The 27069-nt window shown below is 41.8% G+C and overlaps 1 protein-coding gene across 2 annotated transcripts; it reads left to right on the top strand.

Moving 5' to 3' along the window:
* Window positions 1-4239: 4239 nt before the first annotated feature.
* Window positions 4240-26822, top strand: rab43 (RAB43, member RAS oncogene family). 2 transcript variants are annotated; one of them, XM_060910904.1, is made up of 3 exons: window positions 4240-4536; window positions 24848-25031; window positions 25448-26822. In XM_060910904.1, exons 1-3 carry the CDS (start codon window positions 4348-4350, stop codon window positions 25702-25704), a joined length of 630 nt encoding a protein of 209 aa, XP_060766887.1. In that variant the 5' UTR covers window positions 4240-4347; the 3' UTR covers window positions 25705-26822. The 2 variants fall into 2 exon arrangements, with proteins under 2 accessions (XP_060766887.1, XP_060766886.1); XM_060910903.1 differs by having other exon boundaries at window positions 4261-4536; window positions 24854-25031.
* The last annotated feature ends 247 nt before the right edge of the window (window positions 26823-27069 follow it).

The following is a 27069-nucleotide window of genomic DNA, read 5'->3' as shown; positions in this document are numbered from 1 at the left end:
TGTGTGTGTGTGTGTGTGTGTGTGTGTGTGTTTGGTTATTACAGGGAGGGAGCATAAAAGGAGAGAGAGAGCAGAGAAAAGGGGCTCTTTCCCCAACCACAACGCATGTGTGAGTGAGTGAAAGGAAGAGAAAGTGAACGAAAAGAAGCTGAAAAAGCAAGCTGAAAAGTAAAAATAAAGTGTTTGTGGAAACATCATCTATCGCCTGCTGTGCTTCTGTGCTCCACCCACATCAGGGTCTTACTACACCATGCATCAACTTGTCCAAAAAGTCCTATTTCTCTTGAAACTTTGTGTACTATGCTGGCATTTTTACTACCTCAACATTTGCTCAAGTGCACTGCAGTTACTCTGCACTGGACAATCTACAGTCATGGGAAAAAGAAAGTACACCCTCATTCAAGTCTGTTTTTGTTTATCAGGGTATAAAATAACAATTTTGTGGTCCTCACTGACTTATAAAACTTACAGATAAGCAAATGACCTCAGGTGACAACAACAGCAACAAAACAGACTTTGAATAAGTAATCATTTTTTTTTCCAAAAAAGTAAACCAACATTCAGAAACCTGGTGGGAAAACTAAGTATACCCTTCCTGATTCCACAATCATTAAAAGAGTAATTAGCAGCACAGTGTTTATGAAATGCACAAGGTTAATCAATCATCAAGAAATGTAACTACCACTATAAAAGCAGGACTTTTGACAATTTGGTGTTCTGGATCACCAGACACAGGTTGGCACGGTGGTGTAGTGGTTAGCACTGTTGCCTCACAGCAAGAAGGTCCTGGGTTCGAGCCCAGCGGCTGACGAGGGCCTTTCTGTGTGGAGTTTGCATGCTCTCCCTGTGTCCACGTGGGTTTCCTCCGGGTGCTCTGGTTTCCCCCACAGTCCAAAGGCATGCAGGTTAGGCTAATTGGTGGCTCTAAATTGACTGTAGTGTGAATGGGTGTCTATGTGTCAGCCCTGCGATGACCTGGTGACTTGTCCAGGTTGTACCCCACCTCTTGCCCATAGTCAGCTGGGATAGGCTCCAGCTTGCCTGCGACCCTGTAGGACAGGATAAGCGGCTACAGATAATGGATGGATGGATCACCAGACACACTCAAGTGTGTGTCTGCATCATGCCAAGAAGAGGGGACATCAGCCATGATCACAGAGAAACAAATGTCACTGCTCATCAATCTGGGAAGGATTATAAGGCCGTCTCCAAACATTTTAAAATTCGCCATTCTACAGTGAGAAGGATTGTTTACAAATGGAGGGCCTTCAAGGTAATTGCCTGTTTTCCCAGGAGTGGGTGTCCCTGCAGATTCAGTCTAAGGTCAGACCGTTTAATACTTGGTGATATCAAGAAAAACCCAAGCGCTCCATAATGTGACCTACAGGCACAGTAAACATTTATGTTCATGACAGCACAATCAGAAAAAGACTGAACAAGTGGCTTTCATGGAAGGGTGGCTAGGACTTAGACTTGTACTTGTCAGACTTGTAGATTTGTACCTGAACAGACCACAAAAGATCTGGAAAAGTAATCTTTGAACTGATGAGATCAAGGTAGAGATGTTTGGTCATCATGCACAGCACCTTGTTTGGGGAAAACTAACACAAAGTTATTACCACAAACACCCCATACCTAGTCTGGCTAACGCGATTTCAAAGCTCTGCGAGCATTTGGTCTGGCAAAGATATTAAGCCCAACCGTTTCCCAAAGTGCGTGGTTGACCAGCCTCCCTGAAATGCCTCAGTTTGCTACTGGTCGAAGCCAGAAAAGGCTGTGACGAAGCTTAAACCAATCACATCACTCTTTCCTCTGACGTATGTGACGCGACGGGGCTAACTGGTAGATTAAACTCTTACCGAAGCCGGTCGGGAGCAAGGCAAAAACGGCCTTCCTTTCAATAAATACCTCCAGGGCTGCTCTTTGCTCCGTTTTCAATGAGAACTTGCTCCATGTTCATAATGTTTCTAGTGAATGAAGCGCTTCCGGCATAGATTCTGTAAACAATCTATGCCTTCCGGTCGCAGTTCTACTACGTCAGTGCCTTGAACACGCCTCTACCCAGGGCCATTGGAGATGCTCAAAGTTGATTGGATCCCGATTTTTCGGGAGCTTGGAAGAGCTGTAGATAGCTTGCCTTGCCAGACTAAGCTCGCAACAGGCCCTCGTGTTGCGTCACACTTAGGATGGGCGGGCCCAGGCTACCCCATACCAGCTGTCAAGCATGATTTGGGCTTGTTTTGCAGCCACAAGACCTGAGAAACTCACAGTCATTGAGACAATGATGAACTCCACTTTAAACCAGAATATTCTTCAGACAAAATTGAGGCCATCTGTCCAGTAGCTTAAACTGGGCTGAAATTGGGTCATGTACAACAGCAAATTGTCATGTGAATGGCTAAAGAAGAAAAAAAATCAAGGAGTTGAAATGGCCAAATCAAAGTCAACACTATTGAGATGCTGTGGCAGGATCTTAACTGTGTATAAATTATTGCCCTCAAACATCAGTAAACTGAAGCAATGTTGTCACAAAGCATGAGCAAAAATTTCTCCAAAACAACATGAGACTGATAAATTCCTACAGAAAATGTTTGCTTGAAGTTTTAAGTTGTTGTTATTAAAGCCGGTTCTGCATGTTACTGTATTATACGGTCTGCTTATTTTCCCCCCACCTAGTTTCTGAAAGTTGGTTTATTTTGGGGGAAAATCACTATATATCGAAATCTGTTTTGTTTGTTTTTTAAACCTGAGATTATTTGTTTGTTTATAGAAGTTGGTGAGTACCACACAACTGTTATTTGTTATTTAGGTACTGATAACTAAAAACATAGGAGGGTTTACTTTGTTTTTCCCAGGACTGCATATGTAGTGGTGTAGTGGTTAACACTGTTGCCTCACAGCAAGAAGGTTCTGGGTTTGAGCCCAGTGGCTGATGGGGACCTTTCTATGTGGAGTTTACATGTTCTCCCTGTGTCTGCCCAGGTTTCCTCTGAGTGCTCCAGTTTCCCCCAAAGACATACAGTTAGGTTAACTGGCTACTCTGAATTGCCCATGGGTGTGAGTGCGCAGAAAGGACCCTACTGCTGCATTTCTGACCAAGTCAACCGAACACGATTTGCCTCAAGCCCAGATCAGGTTTGGCGGTGATCATGTGTAATCGTGGTTTATGTAGTTCCATTGTCAATATTTCATCTGATAATAACAGTAAGTTTCATCTCATTATCTCTAGCCGCTTTATCCTGTTCTACAGGGTCGCAGGCAAGCTGGAGCCTATCCCAGCTGACTACGGGCGAAAGGCGGGGTACACCCTGGACAAGTCGCCAGGTCATCACAGGGCTGACACATAGACACAGACAACCATTCACACTCACATTCACACCTACGGTCAATTTAGAGTCACCAGTTAACCTAACCTGCATGTCTTTGGACTGTGGGGGAAACCGGAGCACTCGGAGGAAACCCACGCGGATACGGGGAGAACATGCAAACTCCGCACAGAAAGGCCCTTGTTGGCCACAGGGCTCGAACCTGGACCTTCTTGCTGTGAAGCGACAGCGCTAACCACTACACCACCACAGTAAGTTTTGTATAATGAAATGTGGTAAGATGCCTTAATATGATATCATTTGTGTCCACTGACTTATGCAATTATATATTTACATTAACAATTTATTTTTTTACAAGAAATTGTCAATTTTGTTTGGCCTAAATTTTTTACTTTAATTAAAAAAACAGATGGCATTCTATGTTTTTATTTGTCAGATTTTGTTTTATTTTCTTTTTTTCTGTCAGAGAAATGTATAAGTGACATGTTGAACATTATTGATCTTGGTTATAAAGATGGCAGTGCTGGTGACGTGTCTGGTTTGTTCCCATCAGGTCGAACTCCATGTGGGAATTCCAAGTCGAAATTGGAATATTCTGGGGAAAAAAACCAACCAAACAAAAAACCGCAGCCTCTGGCTACTGGGACAAGTCGTATGTCCGAGGAAATAAAATAATTTCAGTTTGTAAGAAATTACAAAGAAGTTGCAACATATGCAACTACAAAATAAATTTTTATCGAATAAACTAAATGGCAATGAATACTGGGAAGTTATCTCAAAGTTTCCCACATGACGTGTTATCCAGTGAAAGCCTCTGTGTGAGCTTCCAGCCAATCACAACAGGAGGGGCGGGACGTATTAAAAAATAAATAAATAAACACGTTCACGTCCGCTCTGTGTTCCGGGTTGGAGAGTTTCTGCAGGTGGTAATTATTCCACGTCACTTTGTTTTTGCTTGTGTAGCGTCCACACAGTAACCGCTTTCCACCGGATTAATCCCATATTAGTTCAGACTGCAGGCATGTCGTTACTGGAAACAGACGACAGTTATGATTTCGTCTTTAAGATAGTTTTGGTTGGGGATGTCGGTGTGGGGAAAACTTGCGTGGTTCAGCGGTTTAAGAAAGGCACTTTTATCGAAAGACAAGGGAACACAATCGGTGTGGATTTTACAATGAAGACGATGGAAATTCAGGGGAAAAGAATCAAGGTTGGTGTCAAACGTATCGGTTCTTTTGAACGAGTCATTCGGACAAATCAATTCTTGGGAACTTTTTTTTTTTTGTCTTAAGTTTATGACCATTTCTTATAGATGTTTACATTTTTGTCAGGCTTGTACACTGTCAGAACAGCGTGTTTACAGCTGCGTTGCGTGTTCTAGCAGATTATTATTTGTGCATGTGGTCTTCCTAGGCTAACTCCTCTCAGAGCAATAAACTGATAAGCAATGACTGTGGAGCGAATAGGAACCAGAATCAGAATCATATTTCTAGGCCAGTTCTGTTGACACCACTGAGCTCTACGTAGAACTCTGTGGTTGACACACACACAAGGAATTAGGTTCCAGAAGTTGGTGTCTCTAATGATACAGGGGAGGGGGAAAAGTGTGTTATGTATGTGTATAATATAGACATTACACAATATAATAAATATGCAGTCTACAGTAGCAATTATATACATAATAAACAATACACACAATGTCTAAAATATCTGCATTATACAAGATTTATCTGTAATCTAAATCCATTATCTGTAGCCGCTTATCCTGTTCTACAGGGTCGCAGGGAAGCTGGAGTCTATCCCAGCTGACTATGGGCGAGAGGCGAGGTACACCCTGGACAAGTCGCCAGGTCATCGCAGGGCTGACCCATAGAGACAAACAACCATTCACATTCACACCTATGGTCAATTGAGAGCCACCACAATTAGCCTAACCTGCATGTTTTTTGGACTGTGGGGGAAACCCATGCAGACACGGGGAGAACGTGCAAACTCCACACAGGAAGGCCCCTCGCCGGCCAACTGACTCGAACCCAGAACCTTCTTGCTGTGAGGCGACAGTGCTAACCACTACACCACTGTGCCACCCGTGTAGTCTATAATATCTGTAATATATCTATCTAGGGGGTGGTACGATGGGTGTAGCGGTTAGCGCTGTTGCCTCACAGCAAGAAGGTCTGGGTTTGAGCCCCGTGGCCGACGAGGGCCTTTCTGTGCGGAGTTTGCATGTTCTCCCCGTGTCTGCGTGGGTTTCCTCTGGGTGCTCCGGTTTTCCCCCACAGTCCAAAGACATGCAGGTTAGGTTAACTGGTGACTCTAAATTGACCGTGAATGGGTGTGTGTATCTATGTGTCAGCCCTGTGATGAACTGGCGACTTGTCCAGGGTGTACCCCGCCTTTCACCTGTAGTCAGCTGGGATAGGCTCCAGCTTGCCTGCGACCCTGTAGAACAGGATAAAGTGGCTAGAGATAATGAGATATGATCTATAATAAACAGTATAATATACAGTATGTATAGTGTATTATGCAGAAAATATCTATCAATATACAATATAATATACATTATTTTAAAAACAGTATCAAACAATTGTAGGATAAAATTCTAACCTTAACAATTGTAACAGCATTTCTGCTATTTTAGCAAGAGTTAAAACTTGACTTTGATCTATGTAACTCGGTTTGTTCAAGAAACCGATACAAATCATGTAAGGAGTCACAATTCCTTGAATCCTCAAGTGACCTTGAATGGAAACTTAAACCTTTTTTTAAAAACAACTGATTTATCCTTTTAATGGATACAACTTGGAATTATAAGATTGTATTCATTAACATTATAGTAGGCAAAACATTTTAACAAAAGAAAATGGTTATTAGAAGAGCCTTGGGTTGCATCAGGTTTCAAGCCACTGTGTCCTTTCAGATGAGGAGTTTCTCACCATGACTAATGAATTTAACAGTTCTGTAGAGTTCATCCTTTTCACCAGAAGTGGATCATAATGGTGTGGCCTGAAATTTATCAGCTTCCAATGACAACACCTCTCTCAGGTTAATAATGAAGAGTAATTCAGGTGCTAAAAGCCCTGGTGCCTTTTATGACTTCATATTGGCAGTGTGTGTCTTTGCTGTGTGTGAGTGACACACACACACACACACACACACACACACACACACACACACACTGACTAACTAATGGATGACTTAGCGGAACATCGGTACCTTTTTTGTTTGTCACCTGGTTCTAGAGAAGGTTAAAACTATGTCATGCAAATGAACTCCCTGGGGTTGGAATCAGTCTCTGATCCATTAAACTTACAAATCATGGTAGTTGCCAATTTGTTGATCCAGGATATTATAGTTCTATGCTATTCATTCATTTTCTATACCGTTTATCCATTGGTGTCACAGGTGAGCTGGGCCCAATCCCAGCTGACATTGGATGAGGGGCAGTGTACACCCTAGACAGGTCACCAATCTATTACAAGGCTAACTCAAACAAAAGAAATGTGTGCATGTGAGTGAATGGACTGATGAGTAGAGTGAATAAGGTACAGTTTTCCCTTTTAAGAGAGACAGCAAATTTTATGTTAATATGCAATGACAATAAAAGGCATTCTAATTCTGAAAGGCCCCACTCAACCAGCAGAACCTGCTTACTGTGAGGTGAGAGTGCTAACTATTGCACCATTATGCCCCTCCTCTGTAAGTGAGAGATAATTTGGAATACTGAAGCGCAGACAGGTGGGAAATGGTGTTGAACAGTCTCCTTTTATTTTTGATACAGCTTTTCAGCATCACTTTCACATTTGACGTGCTCACATGCTGTCTGATCTGGTGACACATGCTGTCTGATTCCCCCCCCCCCCCCCCCCCCCCCCCCCCCCCCCCCCCGACGGAAAAGGAAGTCTGGCACCACCATCTGCGCCCCTGGCCTGTGAACCACCTTGAATTTGGAGGGCTAGATACCAAATATGCAATCTGCATGTTGGTGTCCTTCATGTGGTCGAGCCACTGGAGTGGGGTGTGATCCGAACAGAGGGTGAAAGGACGCCCCAGCAGGTGGTACCAGAGGGTAAGGACTGCCCACTTGATGGCCAGGCACTCTTTCTTGATGGTGCTGTACGTACTTTCTTGAATCGAGAGCTTGTGGCTGATGTACAGTGGTGCTTGAAAGTTTGAGAACCCTTTAGAATTTTCTATATTACTGCATAAGTATGACCTAAAACATCAGATTTTTACACAAGTCCTAAAAGTAGATAAAGAGAACCCAGTTTTCGCGTCACATCCATAATGGAATTTCGTCACATCCATAACGCTGACTTTTCCTTCCGAAACTCTGCATGAAATACAAAATATTTTAAACAAAGATTTTTTTAATATTCACCTTGGACCCCTCTATCAAATGGATATCTCCATTTCGACATTAGGTTTACAATTTCAGAGTTTGATAAAAATGTACAGTCACCCAAGAAAAGTGATACTTTTTCTGTCACGTCCATAACGCATCTTTTATTGGCGTTTTCTGGCATGCCCTAGATGTACTATGGGAATTGTTCTTGTTCTATCACTTCTCCAGTATGGTACAGCCTTAAAATATGCAACACCTGTTTAAAGGGATAGTTTGGGATTTTTGACATGAATCTATATGGTATCCCCGTCAGCAGTGTCGTGCATCCACACTGACTTACCCCCGACAGTGTTCTGTGAGCCTAGATATTGTACAGTGTTGGTCAGTGCACAAGTAGTTCTGGCAGGTTTCCTGGGGTCTGCAAAGTAACACGTTTTTCTTCTCAAAACAGCTCGTGTTCGAATGAGTGATTTATTAGCATGACAAAACCCTTGTAGTCCAAAAAGTCACACCTTGTAATTGCTTGGGGCTACTTTCTCTCAATAGCGATCAGTGCGCGCTGTCACTGTTAACAGTTGTGTGCGAGCTAGCCAACAACTTTCATTAGTTGTTCGACAGTGTTTAGCAGCGAGCTCAGACCAGACGCAAACAAGGTGATGCTCAGGATAAAAGCTTTGCTTCAAACATGAAATTGCAACATAAATGACTTGGGGATACACAATAATAATAAAGATATGCGTCACCAATAAAATGTTATGGTATGTATATGATTATCATTAGATTCATTCAATGATTCGTGTTTTGACTGTAGGTTGCAGTAACCTACTGCAGGGCTCAGACTAATAAAATATTACGCCATACAATATAATTGAGCACTTGTACAGTAGGGTAATAACACTCACTCTGCAGACAACTGGCCATCGGGTCCAGCTGGTCTGGGGCGCTTCTTCCAGTTGATTTTCGGGATGTGGAAAAATGTCTCCAGGACACCCGCAGTCAGGAGCGCAGGTAAATCCTTATTGTTGGTGATGCAGACAGATGCTGACGCGTCGGCCTCCTCGTCAATCGAAATGTCTTGCATCCGTGGCATAACGAGGTCCCATTCTTGGCAACAGTAGCATTCAACCTCGGTCTGCATTACTTCGCACTTGAAACAAGTACACCACCAATTGTCCGTCACTCGAGGTCTCGCGGCTGCGGCTTCACCTTCCACCTCTCTGCTCACCATCTCTCTCTCTCTGCCCGTTCTACTTCCATCTGTTGAATTTCAGCATCCGTATATTCGGGTTCATAAAGATACCCCCTTGGCTGTGTGCTGAAATCAATGTCTTCATCGTCGCTGCTGTAGTCAGACATGATGCAGTCAACTTCCCAAGCACTAAACTAAGGCCCTGTCCACACGGCAACGGATTCAGGTGACTCCGATACAATTGCTTATCGTTTAGGCCTGGCGTCCACACGGCACCGGCGTTTTGGGTGCCCAAAACGCAATCTTTTTGAGAACGGGTTCCAGAGTGGAAAGATCTGGCAACGTTGCCGTTGTGAAGTCGTCTGGATGAGTAAAACGGATTTGTTTACGATGACGTCACAACCACATGACTGTGAGTGCTTCACGCCGGGTAGAAGTGTAACGAATATCACCAGGATATCACCAGGAAAAAGCCTTACAGAGCACTAGTGAGAGTGAAACACGAGCTTGGATATTATTATTATTATTATTATTATTATGTTCAGTGTTAGTTCACAGTAGTAAGGCAAGAAGCAGAATAGTGACAGTAATAGTGAAGCAAAAACATGCAATTGTACAAACACTGCAGCTCTACAGCAAAATATTCATTTATGAAATGGTCTGATTCTTAACACCAGTAGTGCCAATGAGCTTCTCATTGCGATGCGAGTTGTCAACAAATCCTATAACTTGGTTCATGAAACGCACTTACAAAATATTTTCACTGTGAATATTTATTGTGTAATGGTGCAAAGTGAGAGAGAGAGAGAGAGAGAGAGTCAATCCAGCCAGCAAAAATAGAGAAAAAAAGAGCGATCTCACCTCTTCAGATGTGGGTTTAAGTCCTACAATACATTCCTCAAAAAGGGCGTAGAGGAGCAAATTAATCATTATTTAATTAGCATTCAATTTATTCCGGACCATTAAAGACACCGCCTTCCGCGTAGAATCATAGGTCATCCTCGCCGCCATTTTGGAGAGGTCAAAGCGGAGAATAAAGATTAGCTGCGTTTAACTGTACCAACAGGTTTGCCATCCAAATGAGATCACATGGGATTACCTTTCACAGGTGAGACTGGAAAAATACTTTTCATTGTATTTGGTCATTATAATGTAATTTTACAAACAGATTTTCCTGACTTTGTGGCTAATATGCATCCTTACTTCTTCTATTGTTCTGGTGTCTCCGAAGGGACCGTCTTACAGTGCCCCTAGAGGTGTGGCATGTGTATTGCATCGTTTTCAGCAAGCGTTGCGTTGCCATATGGACCTGATATTTTACTGATTGTTGCCCATTTGGACGCGATATATTTTTAAATAACATCTCGTTGCCGTTGTCGTGTGGATGTAGCCTAAGTGAATGAAACCGATAGCCTAGCTACCTGTCAACTAGCGACTGTAGCGTGCACTGATCGCTATTGAGAGAAAGTAGCCCCAAGCAATTACAAGGTGTGACTTTTTGGACTACAAGGGTTTTGTTATGCTAATAAATCACTCATTCGAACACGAGCTGTTTTGAGAAGAAAAACGTGTTACTTTGCAGACCCCAGGAAACCTGCCGGAACTACTTGTGCACTGACCAACACTGGACAATATCTAGGCTCACAGAACACTGTCGGGGGTAAGTCAGTGTGGATGCACGACACTGCTGAGGGGGATACCATATAGATTCATGTCAAAAATCCCGAACTATCCCTTTAAATACTGGGAGACAATAAAACATGCACTGGGTCATTTGTTGCCATTTTGAGTTCAAGTGTCACGTCCATAACGCTGGAATTGCTCTTGAAATAGACATGGCATATGTTTAGAAAATCAGCAATTTAACCACCATAACCCTTTGAAAAACTCTCTAAATATCAGCTAAAACTATCAAAGTTCTTAAATAATATTTAGGATGGCTATTGTTTTGCTGTTTTGTGGATTTTAGCATACATTTCTGTGGCTTGTGGCAATAATATAGAATTGTACATGATCAAAGTTGATTTTAGCTTGGGTTTTACATTATAAGAAAGACTGACAGTGACGCATTAGGTTGGTTACAAATTGGTTCAACTTATTCACATCTGTAAAATACAGGCCTAGGTGATATCTCTGGGAGTGGTTTTGATGTATTACATGTTGCTTTATTTTTGCATGGTGAGGTTGACATTTACATGGAATTGCCCTTAAACAAATGAGACAAAAATATTATACTTGGTCATTTATTGAGGAAAATGATCCAATATTACATATCTGTGAGTGGCAAAAGTATGTGAACCTTTGCTTTCAGTATCGGGTGTGACCTATAACTGCAACTAAACATTTCCGGTAACTGTAGATCAGTCCTGCACACCGGCTTGGAGGAATTTTAGTCCATTCCTCCATACAGAACAGCTTCAACTCGGGGATGTTGGTGGGTTTCCTCACATGAACTGCTCGCTTCAGGTCCTTCCACAACATTTTGATTGGATTAAGGTCAGGACTTTGACTTGGCCATTCCAAAACATCATTAACTTTTTATTCTTCGTTAACCATTCTTTGGTAGAACGACTTGTGTGCTTAGGGTCATTGTCTTGCTGCATGACCCAGCTTCTCTTGAGATTCAGTTTATAGACAGAAGTCCTGACACTTTCCTTTAGAATTCGCTGGTATAATTCAGAATTCATTGTTCCATCAATGATGGCAAGCCATCCTGGCCCAGGCGCAGCAAAACAGACCCAAACTATAACATTACCACCACCATGTTTCACAGATGGGATAAGGTTCTTATGCTGGAATCCAGTGTTTTTCCTTTCTCCAAACATAATGCTTCTCATTTAAACCAAAAAGTTCTATTTTGGTCTCATGTGTCCACAAAACCTTTTTCCAATAGCCTCCTGGCTTGTCCACGTGATCTTTAGCAAACTGCAGACAAGCAGCAATGTTCTTTTTGGAGAGCAGTGGCTTTCTCCTTGCAACCCTCCCATGCACACCATTGTTCTGTGTTCTCCTGATGGTGGACTCATGAACATTAGCCAATGTGAGAGAGGCCTTCAGTTGCTTAGAAGTTACCTCGGGGTCATTTGTGACCTCGCCAACTATGACCCACCTTGCTCTTGGAGTGATCTTTGTTGGTTGACCATTCCTGGGGAGGATAACAATGGTCTTGAATTTCCTCCATTTGTACACAATCTGTCTGACTGTGGATTGGTGGAGTCCAAACTCTTTAGGGATGGTTTTGTAACCTTTTCCAGCCTGATGAGCATCAACAGTGCTTTTTCTGAGGTCCTGAGAAATATCCTTTGTTTGTGCCATAAAACACTTCTGCAAACATGTGTTGTGAAGATCAGACTTTGATAGATCCCTGTTCTTTAAATAAAACAGGGTGCCCACTCACACCTGATTGTCACCCCTTTGATTGAAAACACCTGACTCCTAATTTCACCTTCAAATTAACTGCTAATCCTAGAGGTTCACATACTTTTGCCACTCAGATGTGTAATATTAGGTAATTTTCCTCAATAAATAAATGACCAAGTATAATATTTTTCTCATTTGTTTAACTGGATTCTCTTTATTGTATCTACTTTTCGGACTTGTGTGAAAAATATGACCTAAAACATCAGATTATGCAGAAATATAGAAGATTTTTAAAGGCTTCACAAACTTTCAAGCACCACTGTACAACACCAGACGTTCCTTGCCCTCCACCTCCTGGGACAGAATGGCCCCATCCCTCTGTCTGATGTGTCTGTCTGTAAAATAAGAGTGAGGGTGAAATCAGCAGAGTGTAAAAGTGGTCCCCCACACAGTGTAGCTTTTACCTTGGTGAAGGCCTGTTGGCACTGCTCCGTCCACTGGACCGGCTCTTGTTTTCCCTTTTTAGTGAGTTCAGTCAGCAGGCTGGTGATGTCTGAACCTGTGATAGCTAGCCAGCCAGCTAGCCCCAGGAACTGTCTCTCCCCCTTTTTGGTCTTGGGCAGGCTGTAATTGCTGCAGTCTTGTCAATTTGGGGATGCAGATGACCCAAGTGGAAACCCAGATACTGTACTTCCACCCACCCCATCTCACACTTTTTTGGGGTTAGCCGTGAGGCCCACACACTGCAGCAAGTCCAGGGCAGCCTTAAGGTGTTCTATGTACCACAGTCATCATTGCTACTGTATGTATAATGTCATGAAAGTATGCCATGACTTGGGGGGGCAGTGGATTTTGTCCATGAGCTGCTGGAATGTAGCAGGAGCACCAAATAACCTGAAAGGAAGAGTGATGAATCCGTGTAAGCCAAGCACTGTGGAAAAGGCCATTTTCTCTTGAGATAGAGGAGTCAAGGGGATCTGCCATTATCCCTTTGTTAAATCCAGTGTCAAATAAAAGTGAGCAGCGCCTAATCATTCAAGTAGCTCATCAATGACTCATTGGGTATGCGTCGAATTTAGACACCATGTTGACATTTTTTTCTATAGTCCACACAAAACTGGACTGACCCATTGGTCTTGGGGACCGAGACCACCAGGCTGCTCTAATCACTATGGGATTCCTCGATTTATTCCCCTTTCGAGCATGGCCTTGAGTTTGTCCTGAACTACCGCTTGCTTGTGTTCAGGCAACCAGTATGGCTATGCACCACCACTCCTGGGGGCGTCTCAATGTGGTGCTCTGTGAGGTGAGTGCAGCCGGGAAGGGGCAAGAACATGTGGGGAAAACTCCGCTTGCAACCTGGCAATCTCCATGAGTTGGGCCAGTGAGAGGCGGTCTCCACAGGAGACCGGAGTGGCTTGAGTGGTTACTTTTTGTTTTTAGCTCCGGCCCCAACTCTGTCTTCTCTGGAACTACCAATGCCATGGGCGACCCCTCATTCCAGTGTTTAATACTAGGGTGTAATTTTGGGTAGGGATGTGTCCCTACCAATATTCAGCCGCTACTGTGTAATCACGATCAATAAAACCGATGTCCTAACCTGAGCAATGATTATATGGCACACAAAGGGTTAAATGTATGATACTGCTAATAATCCCCCTTCTAACGTAGATATACATTCTCTGATTAGCTACCTGTTTCTCGCTAACTTGCATGGTTGGCTATCCCAGCTGTCACTCCATCTGCTGTAAAAGCAGCACACTTCCCACAGCAGCCGTGACTACCCGCCCATCAAACACCCCCCCCGTATCTCACACGTACACACCTGACCTACCCCACGCACCCCCCACTCCATCAGCCTACAAATTGAGCTGGACTTCGATGTCCATGCATGCTTGCCCTACAACTCGCATGCTGACTTGAGTATCATGGATGATGGCCCCCTCCCAAGAAACGAGACATTCGTTCATTCTTCAAAGTCAAGAATGTAAGTGCAGGGTTTCTGTCGAGCTTTAAAAACTCAACAAAATCCTTTTGATGTATGGAAACCCTTCATAAAAGTATTGCTGCGGCTCCTTAGGCAGGTTTAGCAACGTGACAGGATGCATCAGAGCTAGGTTACTGCATAGCTGCAGAGAAAAGGAATGCTGGAGCAATGTAACTTGGTGTTAGATAATATCCTCGATGAATGAACGTTAAATTTATAGACCTAATGGTTTTACAGAATGTAAGTAGTCAGATGTAGGCTACTGCATGGCCATGCAGATGTGCGACTTGCATTTCAGAATCAACAGCGTAACAGTCGCTGAGTCTGCTGCGTTCACCGTTTTACAGAGACCTCTTTCTACTACTACTAGGCTAGGCTAGATACAACAAATCCATGGTCCTTTACTGCCACCTACAGACGAATATTGGTAACTGCAGCATGAACATAAAAGAAGTCACAAGCACATCTGCAGTGAAAATCATAACACACATTACGAACACAGAAACGGGCAACAAAAAGACATAATATGGAAAATGGAGGGGCAACAAAAAGACGAAAAAAATGGGGGGTATACTACAAATGCAATACTAATGTAATCATAATCATGCTATAATAGGCAATCACTAAATTATATATCCAAATATCATTTTAACTAAATTTGAGCTTTATTACAGAATAAAAAAAATGCCACCAGTAGCACCTATTTATGAGTGTCTCAATAAGGCAGTCAGTGAGTTGAGACCCCCCCCCCCCATGTCAAACAATATAGATATTGAATTAAAAAAAAACAAACAATATTTAATGCTAAAAATGCTTAAAGTTTTTAATTCTTATTTTCATGTATTTCTGTGGAAGAGACAGAACGACTGCTTAAACACAAATTAGGAATTGTGTGGTGTAATAGTAAATCATCAGATTCTAGCAATGTTGGGTTAGGTGCCTTGCTCAGGGGCACTTCCTACATGGATGGAGATGTAAGGGTGGGATTTGAACCTGCAACCCTGGGATCCAAAGACCAACTCCCTAACCATTAGGCCATGGCTACCCTCGTTAACTTATAAGATCTGCATGACATGAAATTATGATTGCTAATGGGGAAAAAAAACACTTTTTGGAAGCTCTGCCTTGGATCACTTTTGTGTCCCCACCAATGTCAAAATCAAAGTTATTCCCTTGGTTTAATAGGTTGAGGTGGTATCTGTTCACCTCACCTCATAGTTGACATCCTCGATTCGGTGTGTAACCTTTAAAGGGCCTTTGCAACTTGGTGATTTTTTTTTTTTTTTTTTTTTTTTAATTTTGAGCTTGAAGTGGCAAATAATACAAGCACTTTGTCTCCCGGTGTGAACTTGCTCTGGTGCACACCTCTGTTGTACAGCCAAGCTTGATGTTCTTGCACCTGCCGTAAATTCTCTTGGGTTAAGTGAACATTGTGTCGCACTTTGCACAAGTCAAGAATGTACAGAATTTTTTTTTTTTTACTGTTTTGAAGGTCCCTCCTCCCATTTTTCCGGCAGTATGTCAAAAATGCCATGAGGCTTGTATCCATACAAGAATTCCAACAGGGAGAATCCTGTGGAGGCTTGCGGGACCTCTCGTACTGCAAATAACAAGGGCTTGAGCCATTTATCCCAGTTATGTGCGTCTTTGCTTACAAACTTCTGAATTAAGTTTTTAAGTGTTTTGTTTGAATTGTTCTACCAAACCATCTGTTTGTAGGTGATGCACACTAGTGCAGATGGATTTAATCCCCAGTAACCCATAAAACTTGTGAAGTGTGCTTGACAATGTAGTGCCTTGGTCAGTCAGGATTTTCTTGGGAATCCTGACTCGGGGAGAAATAATTTTAAACAGTGCCTCTGCCACATTGTGTGTGGAAATGTTATGCAGCGGGACTGTTTCCAGATATTGTGTTACATAGTCTGCTAGGACTAAAAGCAGGCTTTTAGATAGAGGGGCGTCTGGGCGTCTTTTCGACGCCCTGTACTGAAAAAAACAAGAAATTGGACGCCCTAATTTTTAGTACGACGCCCTAAAGACGCCCTAATATTTCCGCCCGTGTTATGTCTGGTAACTTAGCTGAATATGTTAAAAAATCGCCGAGTCTGAGCTTTCCGAGGATCTACAAGCTTTGTTGACACCGCCATTTTGGAAATTTCAGAAGTCTCGCTTTGACAGCTGTCTTTCCCGAAGACGCCCAGGGTTACCATAGCAACAGCACGAGCCCAGAGTACAAAATATAGGCACCCGCCGCAGAGCTACAGAAACACGCGTTTCTATGGCTGCACTAATTTCAAAGTTGTGAGAGCCCTCGTTATAAATAAATGGGTTATTAAATAAATTTGGTGTACAAAGCACTTGTAATATGCGTTCCCAGAGCAGAGGGGGAAAAGATGTATGCCTAGGAGACACTGGCATAAATATCCAGACAATATAGCCGTAGACTATATTGCCGCAGCTAAATGTGGAATGTAGTCTATAGAAAACCAGCCTTACCTGACATGTTATTTATCCTGAATAAATCCTTTTAACAGTAAATAACACATTTTCATGCAGATTTTCCCAACATTACAGGCTACGTAGTGGAGAGTGTGGTAGTCGAGCCGGCGGGTAGTATTTCTAGTAGGCTAAACAATAATCAAATACGACACGTTCTAAAGGATGCTGGGATTCCAAAGAACGCACGTGAAAAGGACGAACACGTGGGATATTTGGTAAGGAAGATAGAAGATAGATTTTTCTGAGTTTTTTGGGCATGACAGGAAGAAAATGAAGAAAAGAGGAAGGCAAACAACGATTTCCAACTTCTTTCAGAAGAGAACTCATGTAAGTTTTTTTTTTTGTTTTTTTTTTTTTTCTTCTGTAACTGTTGATAGGCTTGGAATGTCAAAAAACTATCACAATCCCATAACTAGACAGCCAGGTTTCTTGCATGAATAAATAGGGATGACCGGGGTTGGTTGTCACAAGTTATGGTTGTCACATTCGTCATATCTCAGCCACCATAGGGCGCTGCTCAATTCCACCAAGATAGAAATGTTTAGAATTAGTACTGGGGTCATTCTACCTGAAAAGTTATTGTGTGTTGCATGCATTTCAAAGGTGAGAACAATTTGAAGGTTTTTCATACCTAAATGTAAATTTTTAGTACCTTGGTTTTTACCTTCTAGCTTTGTAATTAATGGGTTTCTATTGAAAAAATGAATACCATTATAATGTTTGAAGACTTAGCCATATTTCCTGTGTGTTTTTTTCTTTGTTATACTAAATCTTTGGACGCTAGCGGCTTTGAAAGCAAAACTGGTCAGCCGGGGTTGGTTGTCACACTGTGTTCGGGGTTGGTTGTCACATGTAATGCAATTGCAATAGGTGCACTACTGACTGAGACAAACACAGCTACAACAAGCTTTATTTATGTAGTATTCTGCGATCAGAAAGCTTTATAGCTAATTTGTCATGCTTAATATGCAATCGGCTCATCAGGCTCAGCTATGCCCGAATTCCCATGCCGGAATTCGACTTCGCTGCCGCCAGAAAGTTGTACCTCAAGGCCCCCAGGCGGTTGTAAACATATTGTTGCCAGTGGACTGTTGCAGTGAAACCATTTTGTTTACATTAAGACATTAAAGAAAGTTGTTTTACCTAAAATGAATCTGGCTTGAATTTTTCCATGCACACATGCCTCCCCCCAGTCCAGCCTTACTATTGATACAAGAATGTTGTAACAAAGGCAAAAACACTTGGCTGTATTGCTCAAAATTTGCTGTCAAAATGAAGGAAATAGCATTTGAGAGCATTAGAAATTTCAAAATTTTCCGGGGGAGTACCCCCGGAACCCCCTAAAACACTCGTGCCAGCGGCGCTCAACGCGCCGCTACACCTCGCCACATACAGTGACACCTGCAAAAAAGTTAGACTCCCTAAAAAAAAATCCTGCCTAAAAGCCTGACTAAAAGTGATGTCCTCGTGCCAATCAATCTAATGGCCCAATGATCCATCCATTATCTGTAGCTGCTTATCCTGTCATACAGGGTCGCAGGCAAGCTGGAGCCTATCCCAGCTGACTATGGGCAAGAGGCGGGGTACACCCTGGACAAGTCACCAGGTTATCGCAGGGCTAACAGACACAGACAACCATTCATGCTCACATTCACACCTACGGTCAATTTAGAGCCACCAGTTAGCTTAACCTGCATGCCTTTTGGACTGTGGGGGAAACTGGAGCACCTGGAGGAAACCCACGGGGAGAGCATGCAAATTCCACACAGACAGGCCCTCGCTGGGCTTGAACCCAGGACCTTCTTGCTGTGAGGAGACAGTGCTAGCCACTACATCACTGTATGGCCCAATGAGATCCATGCAAATTCTTTCAAAGGTGGTCTCAATTAGAGGGTGAGGGCGCAAGGGGGCTTTTGGAGTGGCTGCTGGAGTCACCAGCTGGCATTCGCGGCACGCCGCATAATCACCTATGGACATCCCCACGAATCCTTGGCCAATAGAAGTGGGCCATTATTCGGGCTAGTATCTTATCTTGATCCAAGTGTCCGGCCATAGGGTTAAAGTGAGCCGCATGGAATGAGTTCCCTACGGTTCTTTGGGATTAACAGTTGGGTTATTTGTTCATGGGTTTGCGTGTCCTTTAGTATAACCCATTTTTAAAAGAAAAGAGAACCCATTTTTAAAATGCAGTTATGAAGAGAGCTTATGATATAAACTTATTAATAATAAATAAAATTATTCATGTGAATAATTGAAAATAAGGAGCTCCCACAACGAAGATATCCATCTCTGAAAGTCCGTTTCTATGCAGAATGGACGATTTCACAGAGGCCGCCATTGGAAGTGTTTTAACCAATCAGAAAAATCCCCCTGATCATTTCCGGCAATGCTCTGACGTCATTTGGGCGCAAGACATGGAAGCTCCGCATAGCGAGTAAGACTTGAAGCTGCCCCTGCCTGGAGATTTTCATTAAAAGTTTTATATGAAGAGAATTTTAAATTCCATTTCTCTAACAAAAAAATGGAGGGGGGGGGGGAAGATAATACTGATGTTGCTGATAAACAGTGAGGGAATAGTGAACAGCTGACTGAATGGGGGAGGCAACCTTTCATGTTTATATCCCCAGTACAAGTAGTGCTGCCGTGACACCCTCATTCTGCAGACTGTAACCTTGCTGGACAACCTACAAACAGATCTGTATACAATCTGACTTGCCTAAATCTGTTGAGGCAAGTGCCTGAGTTTTTACACGTTCCTGGCAGCAGAAGCACTCGTTAGCACGCTTGGCATGCTCTCAACTCATTCATGAAAAACTTCAAGATGTCATCAGGCTAGCCTACCGTAATTACCGTAGTAGACAGTCCAAGCCCTGCGGCAATGCTGAAAGAGGGTAAACAAACCCTGCTTCATGCAGCTCGTGTGCTCAGAACATTTTTGAAAATTTTCACTCAAACAACTCTGATGCACCAGCATTAGGAATACCGTACAAGCCAGCGCTGAATCCAGATGCGGTTCCCACCATCTTTGGCCATAAAGCGGACAAGGCAAATGATACAACAGTCAGTAGTCCGCAAAAGAGAAGCTCAAAGGGTAAGAAAACCCCTTTTAATGGCTTCTCTAACCTTTTTTTTTTTTTTTTTTTTTACAATACACTGCTGTATTTGACAGTGATGTTCATTTGGGCATAAATGTAATAATTTCTGATGCAGCTAAGCAGCTTGATGTTTGTTGGGTGTCTTGCTTTCATTTAGTGTTGTCAAAAAAGCCTCGGTAATGACTAAAACAACTCCTCCTGTAAATATTGTTCACTTGTGTGTAACCAAATGCTTGTTTTTCATGATCATTGTTATTCATGTCATTGTCCGAAATACTCAAGGAAATCAGTGAAATGTCACTGGCGCTATGGTCCATTTTGTCAAATACAGACATGTATTGTAAGTGACGTCACACTTTACGGAAACCATTCGAAGTTCTTTTAGGTATACAGGCATTTGTTTGTGGAATAGCCTACCTTGATCAGTGCAATCTAGCCAAACATGTGATCATTTTAAGAAACCGGTGAAAGTTTTTATGGAATAAATTCCAAACCTGGTTTTATGTGTACACAATTTTAAATCACTTTGGTGCCATTTCTGTAATCTAGTTGTACTCTGATAGTATATATTTTTTGTTTATGACTCATCATTGTTTATACAATTGTCAATTTATTATTGTCTCTTTATATTTTGTTTTCTGCTGTCAAGAGGACCATATTGGAAATGAGTGTATTTTATACTTTGTGTTGGTCCTCTGTGCTATTTATACTGTATCTCTTGCATGTATGAGTTTTACCAAATAAATCCACACCATACCAGCAGCTTGGGTGTTTCTGGCAATATTTCCACCTTTTTCTGTGCAAGTGCATTCTGCTGTAATGCTTACATGAATCCTGTATAGTAAAGCAGTATTAGTTTACCCTGTTTCCACGTTGCCGTGGGGGTTGGACTCTCTACCACGGTAATTACGGTAGGCTAGCCTGGTAACATCTTGATGAGGAAGGTTTTTCATGAATGAGTCCAGAGCATGCTAACGAGTAGTATAATGCATAGTTTCAGCCTCGTTTTACAGGTAAAGAGTTCAAGTTTGTCCATAAGTCAGGGTTGCAACTCATTAATACACTATTTCAGATGTATAGTGAAAAAATCAAGTCACCTTAGTAGACCTTTGCCCCTTCAGTACTGAAGAGTGAGACAACCTCATGCCCAAGTGACGTCATGCATCGCCCTTCCAACAGGCAACATGGCAGCCTCCTGGTGGCATTAGAGTAGCGATACAGAAATGCTCAACTTTTTTTTTTTTTTTTTTCTTCCCTCTTATAAATGGTCAAACATGCCTGAAACTTTTCTTACAAGCTACCAACCCATGCATGTATTTACTTTTGCAATTATTTAAAGAATAGAAAATGTAAAGTATGGGAAGGAGAATTTTTCCATTTGGCTGGAGAGTCTGACCATCGACTGCCATGAAATGAAATGAAAATGAAAGTGTTTGATTTTCTTACAGATGAAGCAGCTTCCTTATTCAACACAGAAAACCCAGTGCAGTTTCGAACAACTTGGGCATGAAAAATTAAACAAGGAACGACATGTGCGACAAATCCTGAAAGAACAGATTAAGAGCTGGAGCTTTGTTTCTGTTATCAGAGGAACACAGTCCTGTGAAATATTAATTAAAATTTTTTTTTTTTTTGGGGGGGGGGGGGGGGTTATCATCCACCTCCACGGTGGCGTAGTGGTTAGCGCTGTCGCCACTCAGCAAGAAGGTCCGGGTTCGAGCCCCGTGGCCGGCGAGGGCCTTTCTGTGTGGAGTTTGCATGTTCTCCCCGTGTCCGCGTGGGTTTCCTCCGGGTGCTCCGGTTTCCCCCACAGTCCAAAGACATGCAGGTTAGGTTAACTGGTGACTCTAAAGTGAATGTGAGTGTGAATGGTTGTCTGTGTCTATGTGTCAGCCCTGTGATGACCTGGCGACTTGTCCAGGGTGTACCCCGCCTTTCACCCGTAGTCAGCTGGGATAGGCTCCAGCTTGCCTGTGACCCTGTAGAACAGGATAAAGTGGCTAGAGATAATGAGATGAGATCATCCACCTCTAGGTTTTATTTAAAAAAAAAAAAAAAACATGCTGCATCATGACAGGGTTCAGTTACAGGTTGCCAGGTCTATATAAAACACTCAACAATTTTACACTCCGAGACAGCAATTTTAAACTCCGACAAGTGGAAATTAACTTGCCCTGGGGGGTAAATGTTGAGCCCTGCAGGTGACCACCTCTTCACACCACCCTTCTTTTCACTGCTGTCATTACTACAAAACAGAGACGCACGTGCGCACACAGCAATTAACAGGTGAGATCACTTTGCCACTCGCCTTCCCTTGCCCCACCCTCCATTCACAAACCGATGCTTGACCATGCCCTGTCTGCCACAGTGATATTGTCTCCTAAAGCCACTATAGTTGCTACAGTCCATTTAAAAGAAAAAAATCCAATCTGAACAACTTGCATATTAATCTTTATAATTAACGTGATCTTCAGTGGCATCCAAGACTTGCTTTGTAATGACCTTTTGAGTCAACGGCTTTCATCACCATGTTGCTCTGCTTTCACTTGCGTTAAAGGTAGATGGCCTTTCGATTTCATAAAATCTGTAAAATTTAGTTCCTTTTGAAAATTGGTTATTGTGATTTCTGTCATCTGTCAATATCAGGCTGTTCTGTCGCTGGGAAGTTGTTTAATTTGAGGGAATTCCTTCGCAAATAATATGCATGAAATTGCTCGCTTCGCACAGTCAAGCAGACCGAGGAAGTCCAGTGTGCGCTTGCAGGTTTACCGTTGTCTTCTTTTGGGTTTTATGCTGGCATGTTAGCTGCATGGATTAAAGTTTTCCGTCGTGTGACGGATTTCCGTCAACTGAACTCTCCCAAGGCCAAATGAGGTTGGTGCTGATCCGAGGAGAATTAAAATGACGGGTGGTTGGGTAGAGATTGAGTTATAACACTGTGTTGCAACACCATCAATTATCAGCAGGGTTTATTTAACTTTTTTTTGTTTTTGAGCCATGCTTTGTGTCGTTCATTTCCTATGTTTGATCATGTTTAAACGTTCGCCGTCTACGGTGTGGCATTAAAAAAACATGCACTGTCAAAATTGGCAAAATACATTCCCATGTGCTTGGCGTGCTTGTGTCTGACCATTTCTGTTTTGTATTAAATTAAATCTTGCCAAAATGACTTGGTTCAAACGTGGACATATAGAAATGGAGCATGTAAAAAAAAAACGAAAAAATAAACCCCGGAAAGCCCGCTCCTCTGCTTCAGCCAGACTTGAAGACCCGATGGTGCAATGCTTGCAGACTGTCAGAAGTAATTAGACCTAAATTTATAGCTAACAAATCAGCAGATGCCCCAACAATTATTATTTTCGTTAGGCCAATGTGTAAGGTATGTTAGAACCGTGCCTTATAGCCTACGTTATATCACAATTTAAAGGACGTTTGAGGAGTTGGAGGCTGCGAGCGCAATGATGTTCCAACATGCGCTAAACTTTATTCCCTGAAAATCATACACCAGCGTTCAATGCCCCAAACAGTCAAAATGTCTAGAAGACTACGGTTAAATAATAATCATAGCCTACTAAGTTAAATTACGTCAAAACATCTGTTTCTGGCCTATGAAATGATGGAGGAAAATGAGAACGAACGCAAAGTAGATAGCAGCCAACTTCACGCGATCTTTTAGGTAACTTAACACTCGTGTTGGCCACAATATTTCTCTTAATAAAATCTTGAATTGTTTTTGAAGTCGTATTCAACACAAAATAAGGTCAAATTTTAATGTAAGCGAAGATCCAAACTTTTTTCTATATTGATGTCGAGCACAGAGGAGCATATCATTCTGCTTTCGGTTTCGGCAGCATGGATGCGCTTTACATGAAAGAAGGCACTGATGTGTCTGCCATCGATAAAGGTGTAAAAGCAAGTGGAGGTGGGCTTGGCTGTACGAAATAGGTGAAGACGGAAAGCCATTTAGTTCATGGTGCAAAAAACTAAACATTCCAGGCGCTTGCATTTGTGTGGTTTGCGACAAAAAAATTAATATACGGAAGCAATAGAAAGAAAGGTGCAATAAATTGAATATATTAATCCATTAATTAATAATAATCAGTTCTAAGTTAATCATTCTCAGAATTTCATCGGAATCCACCCATAACCCCCCCACCCCCATAAATTTTCAGTCAATTTTTATTTTGCTTTAATCCATGTAGCTGGCATCCAGTGTTGCTGTCATCTACAGGTTTACCTTGACTGTGCACAGACCGTTGCATCGTTCTGTCACTAAATGAACAGCTGATCATACTGAAGTGCTCGCTGACCACCAATGTTTATTAGTTTGGTCCTGCGTTTCCTTTTCTTCACAACATTAACTTTTTTTTTCTTTTTGCTTTGTTACTGTAGCCGGTCTTTTCATGTTTCATTCGCATACTTGCGTCCTCCATTTTTCTCTCCTGTTTAAAATTTTTATCCCACAGTTCCTTGCATGAATGGGGGAAAGTCCACCACGATGTAGTATCTTGAATTGGGCCATGTTGAAGCAGGAAAAAATAGTGGAGAATTTAGGGCCACATGGCCCTATTCTATAAAAAAAAAAAGCTAATAAAATTGGAAGTCTGTGATTTCAAATTTAGTAGCTTTCGGTCCACTAAACAAAAATAATTGGATGTCAGAGAATTTTTTTTTTTTTTATGACCTACACTTGAAAAATCTGAAAGGCAGTCTACCTTGAAGTTTCCTACATTAATCACAATGCTGATAGTGTTAATCACCTACCTGCTGATTAGTGAATGTCCATGTATGTAAACTTTTTTTTTTTGGACTGCACCTGGTTGTTTGGTTTTTATTAAACCTCTCCTATATTTTAAACACCATCATAATCCTGAGTTTGGTCTGTGCAGAATTTCATATTTGAACATGTTCATGTGGGTTTCCTCTAGATGTGAATGCGTGTTAACGTTACCCTGCAATGGCCATGTGTACCATCCAGGGTGAATTCTCCAGTGTTCGTGGGGTTACTGAAGATGAATGAAAGAATTGATTATTCTTGTTGAATAGTTGCAGATTTGGGACACGGCAGGGCAGGAGAGGTTTCGGACCATCACACAGAGCTACTACCGCAGCACAAATGGTGCCATAATCACATATGACATCACCAAGAAAGCATCCTTCATGGCTGTGCCCAAATGGATGGAGGACGTCAAGAAATATGGTGGCTCAAACATTGCTACCCTTTTAGTAGGTAAGTGAAGGGCGGGGTGGATTTTTTTTTTTTAATAAATGTTGTTGGTATATCTTGGGGATCCAAGATAGCAAAATTAGTCATGATGTCTGGTTGGAAGGGATTGTCATACTCTGGTATAATTCTGTCTTCAAATTTTGGAGAGTTGGATCTAGAAGGTGGTGATATTGTGCTAAGGGAAAATGACTTCTCCGTAATGTTGCATTATTCAGATACAAGGTTAAAGTATGTAAGTTACATTAAACTGCATCAGCAAGCCTGTGTGACTTTACTAAAGAACAGGATGTGATTTGAAGCAGTTATTTGCATGTTCTCGGTGAAATTTCCATGACTTTTTTTTTTTTTGTTAAGCAACATTAGTCTCCGTTTTAATGCTAATGATTTGCCTCAACCAGAACTTCTTTCTGTTCAAACAGGTAATAAATCAGACTTAACTGAAGAGCGTGAGGTTTCTTTTGAGGAAGCTAGGGCATTGGCTCTCCAGCTGGACTTCATTAGTGCTATCGAAACATCTGCCAAAGACTCCAGCAATGTGGACGAAGCGTTTAATAAAATGGCAGCCGAGCTGATGCTGAGACATGGCGGGCCCGTGTTCAGAGACAGCATAACCGACAGCTTCAAACTCAACAGCAAGGACGTGAGTGGTGATGCCTGGAGCTGTGGCAGCTGTTGATGTTGGTTCTTAGTCCTGTTGGCCTGTAATTCATCACAAGGCACCTTTTGTGTGTATCACAGTTTGTCACTGTTGACTGAATTATCTATCATTAATTGATTAACTGATATACATCTCTGATTTTCAGGGAGCAGTAGTTGGCCATATCAGGCCCAAAAGTAACGGTGTTTTAAGAAAGACAAAGTAAAGGAAGTAGTGGGAAATGCACAGAAATGATTAAGGTAGCTGCTACTTGGATCTTATAGGAACTTTGACAATCCTACTATGATTATAATAAGGGAATAATCTGGTTTCAGCCAAGTTCGAACCAATTTTGGTTTGATCTGGTTTGACCTGTCTGAAATTCTCAAACTAGCTTCATGTTACCTGTAACGGAATGTGTTACGATTTTAAAATCGGTCCGTTCTTCTTGTTGCTTCAATCTGAAGAAAATGGTATAAGGTGAGAATAGTCTCCATATACCACTGTTCTCTCCAGGTGACCTTTAACTCCTGTTCGTTAGTAGTGAATCTGCTGCTGAGGTACTTTTTATTTAAATTTGTATTATTGCATCCCAGTGAGCACCAGCTAATCAAAGATGGTGGTGAATTTCCTTTATGGGGTCAACCAAATATTTAGCCAAGACGTGTATACAGTGTGCTCCTTACATGCACTGCACATATGAATGTATTCCAATCTTTATGCTTCTTTAGTTCAGCATTACATATATATCTCGCACACCTCAAGATACCGTCCAGCTCCATAACACCATTTGTACCTAAACCGCTTCATAAATTTATATATATATATATATATATATATATATATATATATATATATATATATATATATATATAAAAATTTTTTTTAAAAATAAAATCTGCTTTGGATGAGCAGAGAGGGTCTGTTGGGCATTAAAAGGAGGAGTCAATTGAGAACAATGTTTTTAATCTGACTCGCTTCTAATATAAAAGCCTGGAGTTATATTTCCTTCCTGAATCTGTTGTAACACCAAACTGTGTTGAGGAAGAAAAGTGATGTAGCCATGAAGATGGCAGATGCTAATGTCCTTTTATATCCATTTTGATAGATAACAATGTATAGAGTGAGTGGGGTGGCTTTTTTTTTTTTTTTTAAAACCAATATGTTTATTCGGACTTTATTACATCAAGGCTACATGTAGAAGAAAAGAAATTGAATATTAGAAGAAAATCCAGCAACTCTCCCTCCCCAGTGTTTTGAGATTTCTGATCAAATTAATGTTGAGACGGGTGTAGTTTACATAATGCTGAACTGATAGTTGTGAGAGTTGCAGACTGTTACATTTGCATGATGCCACCAACAAAAAAAAATCAGACACCAAACACATCTTGGCAGATGAAATAC

The sequence above is a fragment of the Neoarius graeffei genome, chromosome 26 (assembly GCF_027579695.1).
Source record: "Neoarius graeffei isolate fNeoGra1 chromosome 26, fNeoGra1.pri, whole genome shotgun sequence".
NCBI classification, from domain to species: Eukaryota; Metazoa; Chordata; class Actinopteri; order Siluriformes; family Ariidae; genus Neoarius; species Neoarius graeffei.
Note: the sequence above shows the minus strand (reverse complement) of the source record. Positions and strands in the feature narration are given on the sequence as shown.